Here is a 13,965-nt window from a genome sequence, read left to right as displayed (position 1 = left end):
GAGCTCAAGTTAATTTTGTGAAGCTCGAGCTCGAGCTCGACGAGCTTAAAATATCGAGCTAGAGCTCGAGTCAAATTCGAATCGGCCTCGAGCTCGAGCTTAAAAAATAAAAAAATAATAATTATTATTTTATTTTTTAAAAATAAAAAATAATTATTTATTTTTAAAAATAAATAAAATAATAATTTTTTTAATAAATAATAAAATATTAGGGATATATATGTAATTTTACTATTAAAATAAAAAATAAAAAAATATATATATAATTGAGCTCGCGAGCCAACGAGCTTAATGTTTTTGAGCTTGAGCTCGAGCTCGAGATCGACTTAATTAGCTCGAGCTCGACTCGAACTCGATATTGACGAGCTCGAGTCGAGCTCGAGCGGCTCGATTCGCGAAACACCCCTAGGGGGGAAGGGGAAGGGGAACATTCATGGTTCCACGTGCGTCTGTTGTGTGCGCTTCCTATCGACTGGTCCAATTCCATCAGGCGTGATAATTGAAGCATACGGGACAATTGCTGCTCTATTAGGATCATTTTGTAGGATAACTGGAGAGTGTCCTTGTCTTTGAAGTAGATCGATGAAGGATTACCGCTCGCTAATTGGCATTCTGAGGTCGGTCGGTTGTCGGTTATCTTTAAGCCATACACTCTCCAAGAGGAAAGCCGTGTCTAGTGCACTAGGGTGTTTGGTCCTCGTAATGGAAAATGGGTTTGATTTGAGCCTTCTACTCGCTCTCTTTTATTCCTGTTTTTCGTTCAACTCCATACGGTAGCAGTTCGCGCAGCAACTCCCCACTTCTCTGGCGTTTACGTTGCAGCAGAAACCTTCTAATTAAATGTTATTTGGTCAGGCTTCGGAAGAAGTAGAAACTCTTAACAAGAAAGCATCGACTCCCAGAGGACAACGACAATCGGTTTGCCTTATAAGTTCTTTTAAAGGGCAAGAATGTAGAAAGAAAAGACGGATGAATTACTCGTATAATTGGCTAATTGGTGTGTGTTTGGATAGAAGATTATTTGAAATAATTACCGCAACACATGTTATGATGTGATGTATGTGAGATGAAATAGTGATCGGAGAGATAAAAGGGTTTGTAAAAAAAATAGAGTGTCTGTGATGCAAATAAATAATTTGGAGTCAAATAATAGCCATCCAAATAATGGCTGTATCTTTTGGGAGCCAAAAGCGGTCACATTTACCTACCAACCAACCAAACAAAAAAAGTGCCACGCAAACAATATCTGACTTACCAGCCACCAAACAATCGTCCCCATGCCCCTGTGCTTCTTCTTGTGATTGCATTTATGGGTACGCAGCACATAATTTTATGGCATGGATGCATCATCAACTCTTCTCCCTTTCTTCTCATTAAATCATTATTATTATTCCATGCAATTCAATGCATCCCCATACGTATACAGCCCACAGCTTTTCTGGGACTATCCTGATTTGCATCCCTGCTTTGTCACGGAAATGCCCCACAAAGATGATCTCTTTGCAGACAGGGATATGCATGCATCCCTTCTGATGGTTAGCTGGATACATGCATTGCATCTTAATTAGCAAATCTTGATTCCCAGATTCATCTAACACACACAGGTCAGTGTTTTTGCGCGTTTTAAAAATCTGGTTGACAACAGTAGTAGAGGAGTATCTTTTGATTGTTTTTATCATGGTTAATTAGCACATGTTACTTTGAAGTGAATTGTTTTTTGCCCACAAAAAAATAGTAGTCCCCAATTGGGAACTTTTAGTTTGTTGTAAAACCAAACTTAAATTATGTAGAATAATTGTAAAACCAAAAGAGGCAAAAATAATAGCATGACACTCGCAGAGAAAAAGGAAAGACAACTCATATTTTGATTATGTATACGTAGAAAGGGGGGAAAATGTCAATATGTAATAGTTATGGGTGATAACAGAAGACTAATTGGAACATGAGGATGCAAAATTTGACAAACGAGATGACGGAGCAATTAAAATTATACCATGTGCTAGCAAGGGCCCTTCTTATCTGAAGACATTTTGGGCAAAAAAGAAAAAAAGAAAAAAACAAACCTGAATTTAGAAAACGTACAATTTTACACTGTTTTTGACACTTGGAATTGAACAGAATAGGACCATAGTTTGATACATTACTATCACGAAGACTTGGTCGGTGTCCTCATCTTACGCCTTCGAATCAATCCTGTTAAGATTGATGACCATAGTTTTGTAGGGTTTGGTGAATTAACTTTCTATCTTTTCAACTTTTTTCTTTTTTTGGGTTTCATACATATTACGGTTAGAAATTTACTATAGTAATATTCCAAAAATTCGCAAATATCCGAACTTGCTTATTACTATAGGTAGCAAATGAACCCGTTTAGTTAAATTTATTCGTATTTGCACGTGAATAGATGAGCATATATATTTTCAATTTTTGTATAAGTTATTACCAAGAGGAAATTAGCACAATTTGTTAAAATTTCAAGCAAGAAATGAAGAAATTTTGTCAAAAGGGGAATACCTACATTAGATGACATGCTCTCTCCATCCCACTTTGATAGTCTTATTTTTTCTTTTTCGTCTGTCTCAAATTGTAATATACTTTCCAATTGAAAAATGTAATTGTCTTTTAATTTCTCTAAAATACTCTTATTCAATGTAAGTTGTTATTACTATAAACTACCTTATTTAATACTCCCTCCGTCCCATTTTGATAGTCCTGGTTCTTTTTTCACACAGTTTAATAAAAAGTAGTTAATTTTGTTGGAACAATCAATTTAGGTAGCTATTTTCCTAAAATACCCCCACATTAATTAGAGTACAACTTTATGGGAACTTGAATTGATGGTAAAAAAAGAACCAACTCTCATTAAATGGAGTAAGTTTATAGTAACAACAACTTACATTGAATAAGGGTATTTTAGGAAAATAAAAATACAACTACATTCTTCAATCGGAAAGTGGACTACAATTTGGGACAGACGAAAAAGGAAAACAAGACTATCAAAGTGGGACGGAGAGAGTATAAGAGTGTTAGTATTGAATATAACCTACCTATCATATTTAATGCATTTAGATTTTTCAAAATATATTGATATATGAAAAGTCAACTTTATTTAATGTAGGAGTATTTTAAAAAAAATAGCAATTTAAATTTATTTTTTTAATAAAATTAATTATTTTTTCTTAAACTGCGTAAAAAAAAAAAATAGAACTATCAAACGACACACACAGAGGGAGTATTTTTTTTCCCTCTTTGTGATGTAGAAGAAAAAGATGGTTTCCAACGCGATATCATCAGTGGGGGGGATTGGCAATGGATCCAAGAAAATTGGTACTTCCGATGTAGTAGCAAATTGATAATCCTATATAAAGATAGAAATTCAACTAGTCTGCTACGAACCATTTAATATCATTATTATGTTTACTAAGACCAACCAAAAATATGTAATGTCGTCTGTAGTGTGCGGCAGGAACACAAGATTTGGTAGCTCTGAACTGATCGCATTGAGTCCCAAATGCCCTACACTCAAACACCCCACCCAATATCCAAAATCCAAAATCTCTTCTTTTCATTTCTTCTCTTCTCATCTCACACACTAAAAACACAATCCCAATGACCTCAAAACCACCGCCGACTGCTGTTCCCTCGTTGGAAACACCACCTCCTACCACCACCAAGTGACCACCACCCACAACCACGACCGTATGGGGTCCCCAACTCAAAAAAAAAAAGGAAAAACAAAAACTCTCTCTCTCTCTGACATTGGAGAGGGGGGGGGGGGGTGGTTGTGGGGCTCTAAGGTGAAAGTGAAACGTGGCCTCTACATACGTGTTTGATCATATATAGGAGTGAGGAGGGAGAGACGAGGGGTGCACATGGGGTGTGTTAGGTTCAAGAAATTCATGTGATCACATGTGCTTTCTCCGTTTGTTTTTTTGACTCGTGGGCCCTTGTCACACCTGCGATACTCTATCCGGTTTTCCCTTCAGCCTCCCCACTGCCCCACCCACCCTTTCATCCATCATCCTTCTCCACCTTCATGCCGCTGGCGAGTGAATCAAACGCTCTCCTATACTTGTACCCATATTACTATCTCCTTGGTCAGGCCATGCAGTAAAAATTAGTACTCCATAAGATTATTGGTTTTCTTGGGCATTATTTTTTAAAGTTCTAAACAAAATCATTTCTTTGCTTTGTATCGCAAATTTCAGGAAACATGTTCAAATTGGGACGAGTTGTTGTGCTTAAGACTGTTTGATTGTACAAATGCTAATCAAACAATTATGTCATTTCTTGTTTGTCCTTTTTTTTTTCTTTTGTATGTCGTTTAAATCGAAACAATAAAAAATTCTTTGACAATATAAAGAAATTTTTATTGAAAAGTAGATGCATACAATTGGTTAAATTCATCCATACATTATTAAAGATTATCATGTGGAATCCAAACACGCAACTTATATCACTTATTAATTTTGCATTTTGAATTTCAATTTCAAATACTTTGCACCTCAAATCGTAAAAAAAATTGTCCTATTTAAATCTAATAAACGAGATAAAAAGATATGATAATTAATGAGATAAAAAGATGATACTAATGTAAAATAATGATAAAGTGGAGTTAGTCCCTCCTCCATGTGTTTACATGCGTGTATGAACCTCGGCAACAAAGAGCGTGGTGCCATTACTTGTCCAGAAAACCATAATCAGGGGTCTTAGGAAGCCAAAGCCCAAAATTGGTAGGACCAGCTTCGTTGGCATTGACATTTCCAGAACTCTAAACAATAATTTAACACCACACCATACCCCAATGCCTCACAGCCTCCTCCTCCTCCTCAACCCTCCACCACCTTCCTTCCCCCTTCTTCCCACAACCTTTTACTTCTTCATCTCCACAACCTCCTATGACCCTTTAGCCTTTTCTCCCTTCTCAACAGTCCCTTCTCTCCTCCTTTGCCGTTAATTCATGGAGAGCAGCGGTAGCAGTCCTGAAGAGCCAAGAAACTCAGCCGCATTATCAAGAAAAGAAAGAATGACCACCCGGAAAAACTCCAGCACGAATATGGACAATGCGGGTCAAGAATCTTTAGCTGTCATCCCCCACGCGAAGCTCCAGGAGAAGAACAGTAGAAGAAGCAGAAGATCATCAAAGAGAAGTTTTAACGCTAAGAAGTTAGCATCATCAATCGAGGAGGACACAAGTAGCGAAGAAGATGAGAAAGCTGAGGTGGAGAAAAAGATTGTGGTATTACAAAAAATTGTGCCAGGCGGTGAATCGTTAGGGGTTGACAAGCTGTTTGAGGAAACTGCGGGTTATATAATGGAGCTGCAGTATCAAGTCAAAGCCTTGAAGTTTCTTGCAAGCTTTGTTGAAAGTTCTGACAAGGAAAAGAGAAAATTTGGAGGCTGATTTTATGATTAATGTGATTTTACATTGCCTTTAGTTGTGATGGCTGGTGGTGAGAAAATTGTTACGAAAATTCTTTTCTTTTTCTTTATGCTTTAATGCCCTTTATTTTATGCTGGGGGTTAGGGTGGGGGATTAAAACTAAGGGCTCTCTATCTTCTTTTTTTTTTTTTTTTTTGTTCTTTCTTTCTTTCTTTGATTTCATGAAGCCTTCAACCTTGGATAGCTTAATTCCTTGTAGAGGAATAGAGGGGAAATCAAATTTAGTTTTCATGATGATAGAGTACAAGTACTAATAGATTTGGTATTTTCCAGCTTTGAATGTCTTTGATGTTGTAGGAATTTAGTCTTGGTACGTACATTCTTGAAGAAATATATATATATATTGTACGTGCTCGAACCTCAGCTCCTGATTTCATGCTTAATCATAACAGTTAACTCGAAGGATTAATTTGGCATTACGTGAATGAGATTAGCAAAAAATCATGTTTCCCCTTTGCGGAAGATGTTTATACCGCCAATTTTTGGGGTGGAGTTAATTATTTGTTAGCATACATTAATTAATTGAGGATTAACAGTTTTAAATGCTTCAAGATTTGAACCAACCATTTAAGCGCACTTGGCATAGATGCTGTCCCAACCAGTTTTCATCAATTAGATGATGATTGTGAACAAGGATTTGCCAATGAAATACACAATTACTACTGTAGTGTATGTATGGCATGCAATTTTGTAGCTGTCATGATAAAGGGGGGGGGGGGGGGGGGCCAATAAGCAAATCTCAAAAGATAGTAGCGTGGAAATGGAAATCCTTTCAAATCTAAGAGTTGAGTTGAGTTGATGATAAATGATGAGAAAGAAATGTGCTGATGACCAAATTTGGGGCAGAGAAAATGTGTTGGGGGAAGGAAGCCATGTTTAAATTGTTGCAAAATGATGGTGATGACTTGTTGGGAGTGATGAATTCCTCTGGTGATGTAGTAATTGATTTCAGAAAGCTAACAAAAAAGGGACAGAAAATCTTTAATTGTCGTCGTGGTACCAACTGTACGGAGGGAAAGCAGCATGTGGCTGTACTGGCCATACCGGCTTCTGGCTAGGTCCGCCAGGATATGGTATTGTGAGGCATTTTTTTTTTTTTCCCTCACTAAATTCATCCATATCCATTTCATTGTATAGCATGTTTTCGTCGGAAAATATTGTCGTTTTCCGTGATCACATTTTCCTATCATTTTTTTCCCTCACATATATCAAATCGTTACAGTAATTTTTCCATGAAATATGATAAAAAATGCAATCCAAACACAATCTAAGATTGGAGTTGAGTTGGGCTTTGAAATCATTGTTGAAATGTCTATTTTGAGGATTTTTACCGTGAAAATGAATGTCATAATAAGTAGAGTATTTTGATATCATCATTGGATACAAAATTTAGATTTTAAATTTCAAATTCATACTAGGATTAGTTATCATACATAGTGACAGAGTGTATATATCGCGTGTCAGTGTATACAAGAATTATTTCAAACGTGCTTTCTTCAAAGTGCATGCTGACACTTTTGCTGCTCAAAATTTACCCAATTGGGCAATAGGATATTTGGCCAATAAAGATGGAAGATCGTCTGCTAAATAAAACATCTTGTTTGAGATAGGAGATTATTTGAAATAATTACTTTAATACTTTTTATGACGTTATGTATGTAAAATCAAAAACTAATTGAAGAGATAAAAAAAAATTTGATTGAAAAATGTATTTATGATACAAGTAAATAATATTTTGTAAATAAGCCTCGATCCAAACAAAACCCAATTATTTCCTTCCTTAGCTTTAACAAAGCAAATATAACTTGATGAGATGGGAAATCCAAATTTTTTTTATAACGAAACAAATAAGATATTTAAAAAAAATTCCTGAAATAATTACTCACATAGAAATTTAGCTGGAAGGATTTAATAAATTAGATTAATAAACCAGCAAATTTCAGAATATTTTTAAAAAATTAAAAAGTGCAAAAAAAAAAAAACAAAGAGAATTGGAGAAACTTTATACTGCTAGTAAGAAGCAATACATCCATTTTACTTGGATTTTAAAGGGCCCAAACTTGGGTTCCCTCCCTCACTAAAAGCCCAATTCTCAACCCAGTCCCTGACCATCCAATGATGAACCGCCTTTTGCCGGATCACCATTCGGCGTGACGGGTTGAACAGTCCCTCCACAATCGGGATTCGGACTCCGGGTCCCACAACTTTAATCACGTGGATGATGAGGATGAATGATCATGCCATCAGCGAATCTCAAACCAACTTTAAACCGTTCATTTCTGCCATCAACAATTGATGATCATTACGACTGCCACCACCACTCAAACACCCAAGCACCCGAAAAAGCCCCTTTTATTTTCTTTTAATCATTATTGCTACTTTTTTTTTTAATTATCCTTTTTTTTGGCCCATATCCTTATTGGAATTTTCATTTCTTTTTTTTTTTTATTGCAGATTGGACGACATAATAAATCTCAGGACTCTTACCTTTCTCTTTCTCTCTTTCCTCCCAAGAAACCCTAATTACTCCAACATTTATCCTTTTTATATTTTTAAATTATTAAGACTTTCAATTGCAGACAAATCACACGCACAATACACACACTCCAGGTGAGCTCTCTAACAAATTTCTCGAATTCTATTTATGTTTTTTTATCTTTTTTTTCCTTTAATGATTTTGTTTTGAATATTTTCTGTATATACAGTGCAGACATTAATGCAATTTTTTTTTTTGGTTTTAATTTTGTTTTTCGTAATATTTGGTGTAGATATTGGGATTTTTGGTAATACTTTTGAATTCCAGGATATTTACTTTTTTTTGGGTATTTTTTGTCTTAATCTTTGACCGCAGACAAATTTATATTTGGATCAACGCGCTTTACTTTTGTTTTCGAGAATTTTTTGCGCCTTCATAAATAATCAAACTTGTTTTTACTTAATTTTTTACATAACTCATTTTCTTCTTCGTTTTTATTTGTTAATTAATTTTTTTGTTAGCCTAGGAAAAAGTGGAATCACGGGGGCTATAGTTTATTTTTTTTAAAAAAAATATATATATGAACAATTGATTGGATGATTTTTCCTTGTTTAATTTCTGGTAGGATAAAAGATGGCTGATGATTCGAATACGGTGAACGGCGAATTTGTGGATGCTCAAACGGTGGATATTGCTGGAGAGGAAATCTCCAGTTACGAATCGAAAGTTGCTGAACTTTCAGAGATGATTGAGGCGTTGGAGAAAGAAAAGCAGCAGGTGGTTTATGAGAATAAGACTGTTAATGATAGGATTGAGAAAATGAAGGAATCAATGAAGCATTTGAGCTCTGAGAATGAGGAACTGAAGGGCCAGGTCGAGAAATTGGGCTCGGAGAGCAAGGCTTTGCAATCTGTAGCTGCTAGGGCTGGTGAGCTTGAGGGCGAAGTATCACGACTGCAGCATGATCTGATTTCTGCTATGAGTGATTTGGACGAGGCTAACAGTGATGTTTCTAAGTGGAAAACGAAGGTGGAGAGTTTGGAGAATGGGGCGACGGAGAAGTCAATTAAGCTGGATGCTGTTATCAGTGAGAGGGATTTGTTGATTGGTAAAGTGGAGGACTTGAAGGCCAAAGTTGGAGAAAAGGAGAAGGAGATTAAGGTTTTGGAGGGTGGGATTGAGGAGTTGAAATTGGCTGCGAGTGAGAGAGAGGAGTTATTGCGAAAGGTAAGGGAATTGGAAGGGAAGTTGGAGGAGAAAGAGAGGGTGATTAACGGGTTGGAAGTGAAACAGAGGGAGGTTGATGGTCTGGAGAATGGGAAGGTGGCTGTGGTGGAGGAGGATGTGGGCAGTGTGGTTGAGGGCCGAGAGAAGAATTGCGCTGCTCGACTTGAGGGGGAGTGGCCTGTGGTGGCTGTTTCTGCTGTCAGTGCTGTGGCTCTGACAGGGGTGCTGTGTTATCTTCATTACAAGAAAAGGTGAATTTCCGTAGTTTGAAGATGGAAGAGAAGCTTGCAGGTTAGGGTTTTTGTTGCTGACCTTGAGTAAGGAAATGGCTCAATTTTGATGGTTTTGATGGTTGTGTCAGGCTTTATTATTATTAAGCTTTCTAGCTTTAGTGGATAATTTCTTATAGATGTAGTAGTATTGTTGTTAATCAGTGTTAAAGGGATATGTTTTGCCTGGGTAACGACAGTTTGTTGGATGCTTTGCAATAACCACTTTTTTTTGCCCCATTTTGGTAAGGTTTGATGCTGATTATATTTTTACTGCATATATAGTTCTATGATTTATTGTCTTGTCTGTGTGTTCACAGTATACGTCTTTTGTGATGATGGTATGTGAATGGCTGCTTCTTAGATCCCCACATCATTATAATTTTGGTTGCCTTAGAGTGCTTGACTACATTGCTTTCTGCTTTACATGTCTGCATGAGAAAGAAACAGGACGCTGTGTTAGGTGACATTGTATTTGTGGATACCATAGGTGGTAATATTTTTGGAGTAGTGCTCCCTAAAATTAGGTTGTGGACGCTCTGTTCATGACCTCTACTTAACCACAAAGAAATGAAGGAAATGAGCCGTGCATGAGATGGCTTTTCTTTTTCTCCTCTCCAGGCTTTGATGAATACCTGTGGCCCTGTATTTTGTTGAGTGCCATAAGCATACCCCCAGGCATTTTCTGCTACCAACGGATATGTTGGTTGTGTGGTCTTTTTCATGATTGGAGCCCTCTTGGTTAAGTGTTGCTACACAGTCGACTTTCTCTCTTGGGTGAAGCTGAGTGCCGTCAATTGGTTCAAATTGACAATTTAGGTAGAAGACAGCAAATGCGGTCATTGTATGGTAATTTAATTAAGTATAGAGAGGAAAATATTAGATCATGTCACCTTGACAACCCCGTTAAACTTGATAAATTTAAGCATTAATTGCTTTAAACTCTTTCCTTGTGATATCATTGATAGTCAATTTGTTGCAGTACTGGGTGACTGAACTTATATTTGCCAAGCCCATCGAAATTGTGAAAGCCCGAAGGTTCCTTATTGTGTTATTCATATTGGAAATCACTAATTGCCTACTCAAATTTGCTGTTAGTTTTGGATATTACGAATTGGGTTGGGCATCTTGTCCGCCTGTTTGGCAGTTGTGCCAATAATGTTCAGCTTATGCGCGATGGAATTTGATCTCTTGCACCTTCATCCAAAAGGAAGTAAGTCGCCTCCTTGTATACTTGCAGAGAGTTTGCTACTTGGGAAACCATTTGTCTTTAATGAATTGTGAATAAACTGGTGGTTGGTTTTTGTGTCTTTTGAAATAGGTTGCTTGGTTCTCATCCTAGTCCATCGCAACGTAGTGTTAGAACTATGATCCTTCCCCTAGTCCATTTTTTCAGACTCTAGGTTGGTGATAGCAGTGTTGCTTTACTGCTGTGTGCGAGGTCTGACTCGTCATTAGGGCGAGGGAGAGCAGGGAATGAGAGCAAGTTCAGAATCTGAGACTTTGTAGAGCTGCACTTACAAATTCGTAGGAGCCAAAGTTACTGAACTCAAAAATCCTTAAGATACCCCGCACAAAAAAAAAGAAGATACGGTAAACTGTATATGGTTTCCAGTTGTATCTTTCTTTTGGGGAGCAAACAGATGTACAGGGGTAAGGAGAGATAGTATATAATCCAAGTGAAGAAAGAATCAACTTTTATCATACCATAATATCCAGTTCATGTTCACAGTTTGCTCTCAGATATAAAATTACAATAAATCAGTACAGGTTACAGAGCAACACTCAAGACCAAGAGAAAACTTCACTCTAGCACGGACTCTTGGCTGCACACTCAAGCTCCGGTTGCAGGATAATGAAATTACAAAAAGCTTTTAAAGTCTTCATCATTTAAGGAACGAAAACAACTCCATGGCTGATGATATCCTGAGTGGATGTACCTTATCTTCTACTACGTCAAAAAAATTCTACGAGATCTCACGCTGCACTCCACAAAATCAAAGTAGCAAACCAGCCAACAATGCTCCTCCAGATTCCTGCGCAGCAATCAAGCACATCAGATGCAGTAGTGAAATATTAATAGCTTGGTCCTTCAATTGGTTGATCAAATTACCATACTGGAACAACTCGTATGTCATGCATATTAGACTAGCAAACGTCTCTGGTTTACAAATTTGAACTTGCTCTGTGCACCTTTGCGTTCTGGTTGCCATAGTTTAGTTATAAGAAATGTATTCCAGGCACTACCACCAAGAAATGAGATTTGAGTAGTATATACAGCATTGTGTATGCATAGCTATGTTGAACCTGATCACAGATCCGCAACCATCTTTTACTTGCCTTGTTACTCCCTGCAGTTCTCTGTTTCTAGTCTTTGTACAGATGAACAAGTTTTCAGCAATCATTTTTTCTCCACACAGACTGAGGGATTTTATCAGGAGAATGTAACAGATCACCAAACAGCTTATAGTTGTTGTACGGTGAATATAGTAAATGCTAGATATTAAACTGGCTAAAAGCCCAAACGATGCTCGTAAAAACCGGCAGAAAGAGTTACTGATTTCTGGGAAAAGTTTCAACCGTTGAGTGCATAAAGTTGATCAAGAAGAATCTTCTCGTACCAAAAGTCATTCACCTAAAATTACTGATTTGAGCCCCGCAGAGCATCAAATAAACCACAGCAGCTCGTCCAAAAAGTCCGCGTGCGAGGAGTCAAAACAGCAGCTGGCTGTTCAAATGTTTCAACACATAAAAAGTAGTCAGCAGATTAAACAACAATATTATTGAAAAAGGAAAATTCTGGATCCCTAGTTACCCATAATCCGAAGATGGTCATTATATAGACAATCAGCAAAACGGAAAAAGAATATGTTAAGAAGAGGCCAACTGAATTGAGCACCTCTCTGTCAGCGCTGCTGGGATTTTCTGATGAGTCACGACCCCCACCACCATTAGTAGCATCACCAGGAACAACAGCTACTGGTTCTGATAATTCAACAACATTTTCTTCGCTAACTGAATCTCGAACACCTGATGATTCCGCAACACTAGTACTTGAAATTGGAAATGGAGCCTCCTCCTGCGTCTTCGTTTCTGCTTCAGATGCAACGGCAGAAACCCCATCCTGTTTCTGCCCATATTCGGAAAACGCCAACTCTCTCGCAGTAGCCTCTGGTTCAGAGATAACGCTCAGGTTTTCCTCTCCTTTCTCCTCTACAGTTACCTCAGAAGATCCCGATTGCTCCATAGTGTTCTTTTCTTCAGCTACAATTACTGGCTCGTTATGCATGGCTGCTGGCTGTGGAGGGAGCTCGATTACTTCGCCAAAATCAACCTCTTGCACCTCTACTTGTTCTGAGCCATCACCTGTCTTCACTTTCTGTCTATTCTCTATCTTGGAATTCTCTGAACCTTCCATTTCTCAGCAAAAACAAACTTCTTTTGTCTGTTTTTATTTGTCCCTCCCCCCCTGCGAAGGAGGCATGAACTTTCCTTAAAGAATTTTGGTCGTGAAATAGTATTCAAGAAACAGATATGTACAAAATATCAGAAAAAAACAGGAGGGGGCTGTTGATATGAGTGGATGACCATCAAGGTGGAGGATGGGGAGAAATGAGAAGAGTGGTACGGGAGTTCGTAGGCCCGTTGAGAAGTTGAATGGCAGTTGGGAATGGGAGCCAGCAGCGCACATGTAGTTTTGCTCTCCCAAATTCCGTCGTATGACCGGTAGTTTTAGCTTAGAAGGCAGCCTGATGTTTGATTTGATCCCTTTTGTCTTGCAAAGTAAGTAGAATCTGTAAGTTCCCAGGTTTCCTTTTTCTTTTCATCATTAACTTCTTTGTAGGTTTAAGAAGAAAAGATTGTGAATCGTTTTACTGTTTTTGTTCTGAAACGGTAATTGTCAGCAACCTTTACAGCTCTCAGCCACTTGAAAGCCAACGCAAAAAAAAAAAATTTTTTTTTTTGGGGGATTGGGGGGGGGGGGGGGGGGGTTTTCTTGATTAATATACTTAATGCTGAAGTATTTAATAGCAATAATTGAAAGGTAGGTAAGGTAACGGATGGTTACCTTTTAGTCGGCCGTCAATTATTTTTTGGATTTAATTTTTTTTTAAAGGGACTATATAGTATATTGTGGCTGTTTTGGCTTTTTCTCTTTCTTTTTTTTTTTTTGAATGAAAAGTACAAGTAGCAATTACTTAGAAATACAAAAAAAGCATTTAACCATAACAGTCTTGAATATACCACAAAAGGAAAAATGAGACGAAAATCCCCCAGCATCGGATTCTTCAGTTTTGAAGATAGGAAAGAATATATATTAGTTTTCTGTCTATCCATAAAGTCATGTAATGGGATAAAGTCATAATGTACATGACCTTTTGATTACAACCCTAAAAAATTAGCACTCTTTTTTACAAAACATTTGTTACACTCATGAGAAATGAGAATAACAAATTTGGCATTATCTTTCCTGAGGTTGCAAGGCACTTTTGACACTGGTACTTTTAACAAAAATACTTTTAAATTACTAAATCTAAGTTATTTAAGTT

The 13,965-nt window shown here is 37.4% G+C and overlaps 2 protein-coding genes across 5 annotated transcripts; one reads left to right on the top strand and one right to left on the bottom strand.

Moving 5' to 3' along the window:
• Positions 1 to 7,813: 7,813 nt before the first annotated feature.
• Positions 7,814 to 9,655, top strand: LOC113689833 (peroxisomal and mitochondrial division factor 2-like). The gene is made up of 2 exons (XM_027207628.2): positions 7,814 to 8,053; positions 8,545 to 9,655. The coding sequence occupies exon 2, from the start codon at positions 8,553 to 8,555 to the stop codon at positions 9,399 to 9,401; it is 849 nt and encodes a 282-aa protein (XP_027063429.1). The 5' UTR covers positions 7,814 to 8,053; positions 8,545 to 8,552; the 3' UTR covers positions 9,402 to 9,655.
• A 1,440-nt stretch (positions 9,656 to 11,095) lies between these two features.
• On the bottom strand, positions 11,096 to 13,296 carry LOC113689834 (uncharacterized). 4 transcript variants are annotated; one of them, XR_003448241.2, is made up of 3 exons: positions 12,315 to 13,296; positions 11,529 to 12,143; positions 11,096 to 11,451 (listed from the first exon to the last, which is right to left on the bottom strand). XR_003448241.2 is itself a non-coding variant. In XM_027207630.2 (3 exons), exons 1-2 carry the CDS (start codon positions 12,831 to 12,833, stop codon positions 12,057 to 12,059), a joined length of 606 nt encoding a protein of 201 aa, XP_027063431.1. In that variant the 5' UTR covers positions 12,834 to 13,296; the 3' UTR covers positions 11,096 to 11,451; positions 12,037 to 12,056. The 4 variants fall into 4 exon arrangements, 3 of the variants coding, with proteins under 3 accessions (XP_027063431.1, XP_027063432.1, XP_027063430.1); XM_027207630.2 differs by having other exon boundaries at positions 12,037 to 12,143; XM_027207631.2 differs by having other exon boundaries at positions 12,051 to 12,143.
• Between the last annotated feature and the right edge of the window lie 669 nt (positions 13,297 to 13,965).

This window comes from Coffea arabica, chromosome 5c (genome assembly GCF_036785885.1).
Source record: "Coffea arabica cultivar ET-39 chromosome 5c, Coffea Arabica ET-39 HiFi, whole genome shotgun sequence".
In the NCBI taxonomy this organism is placed as follows: domain Eukaryota; kingdom Viridiplantae; phylum Streptophyta; class Magnoliopsida; order Gentianales; family Rubiaceae; genus Coffea; species Coffea arabica.
Note: the sequence above shows the minus strand (reverse complement) of the source record. Positions and strands in the feature narration are given on the sequence as shown.

Bases quoted from the DNA above. Each gene is read 5' to 3' on its own strand.
- LOC113689833 (XM_027207628.2), top strand. From the start codon at position 8,553: ATGGCTGATGATTCGAATACGGTGAACGGCGAATTTGTGGATGCTCAA.
- LOC113689834 (XM_027207629.2), bottom strand. From the start codon at position 12,833: ATGGAAGGTTCAGAGAATTCCAAGATAGAGAATAGACAGAAAGTGAAG. The intron at 12,144-12,314 runs GTGCTCAATTCA...ACATTTGAACAG, and splicing joins CCAGCAGCGCTGACAGAGAG to CCAGCTGCTGTTTTGACTCC.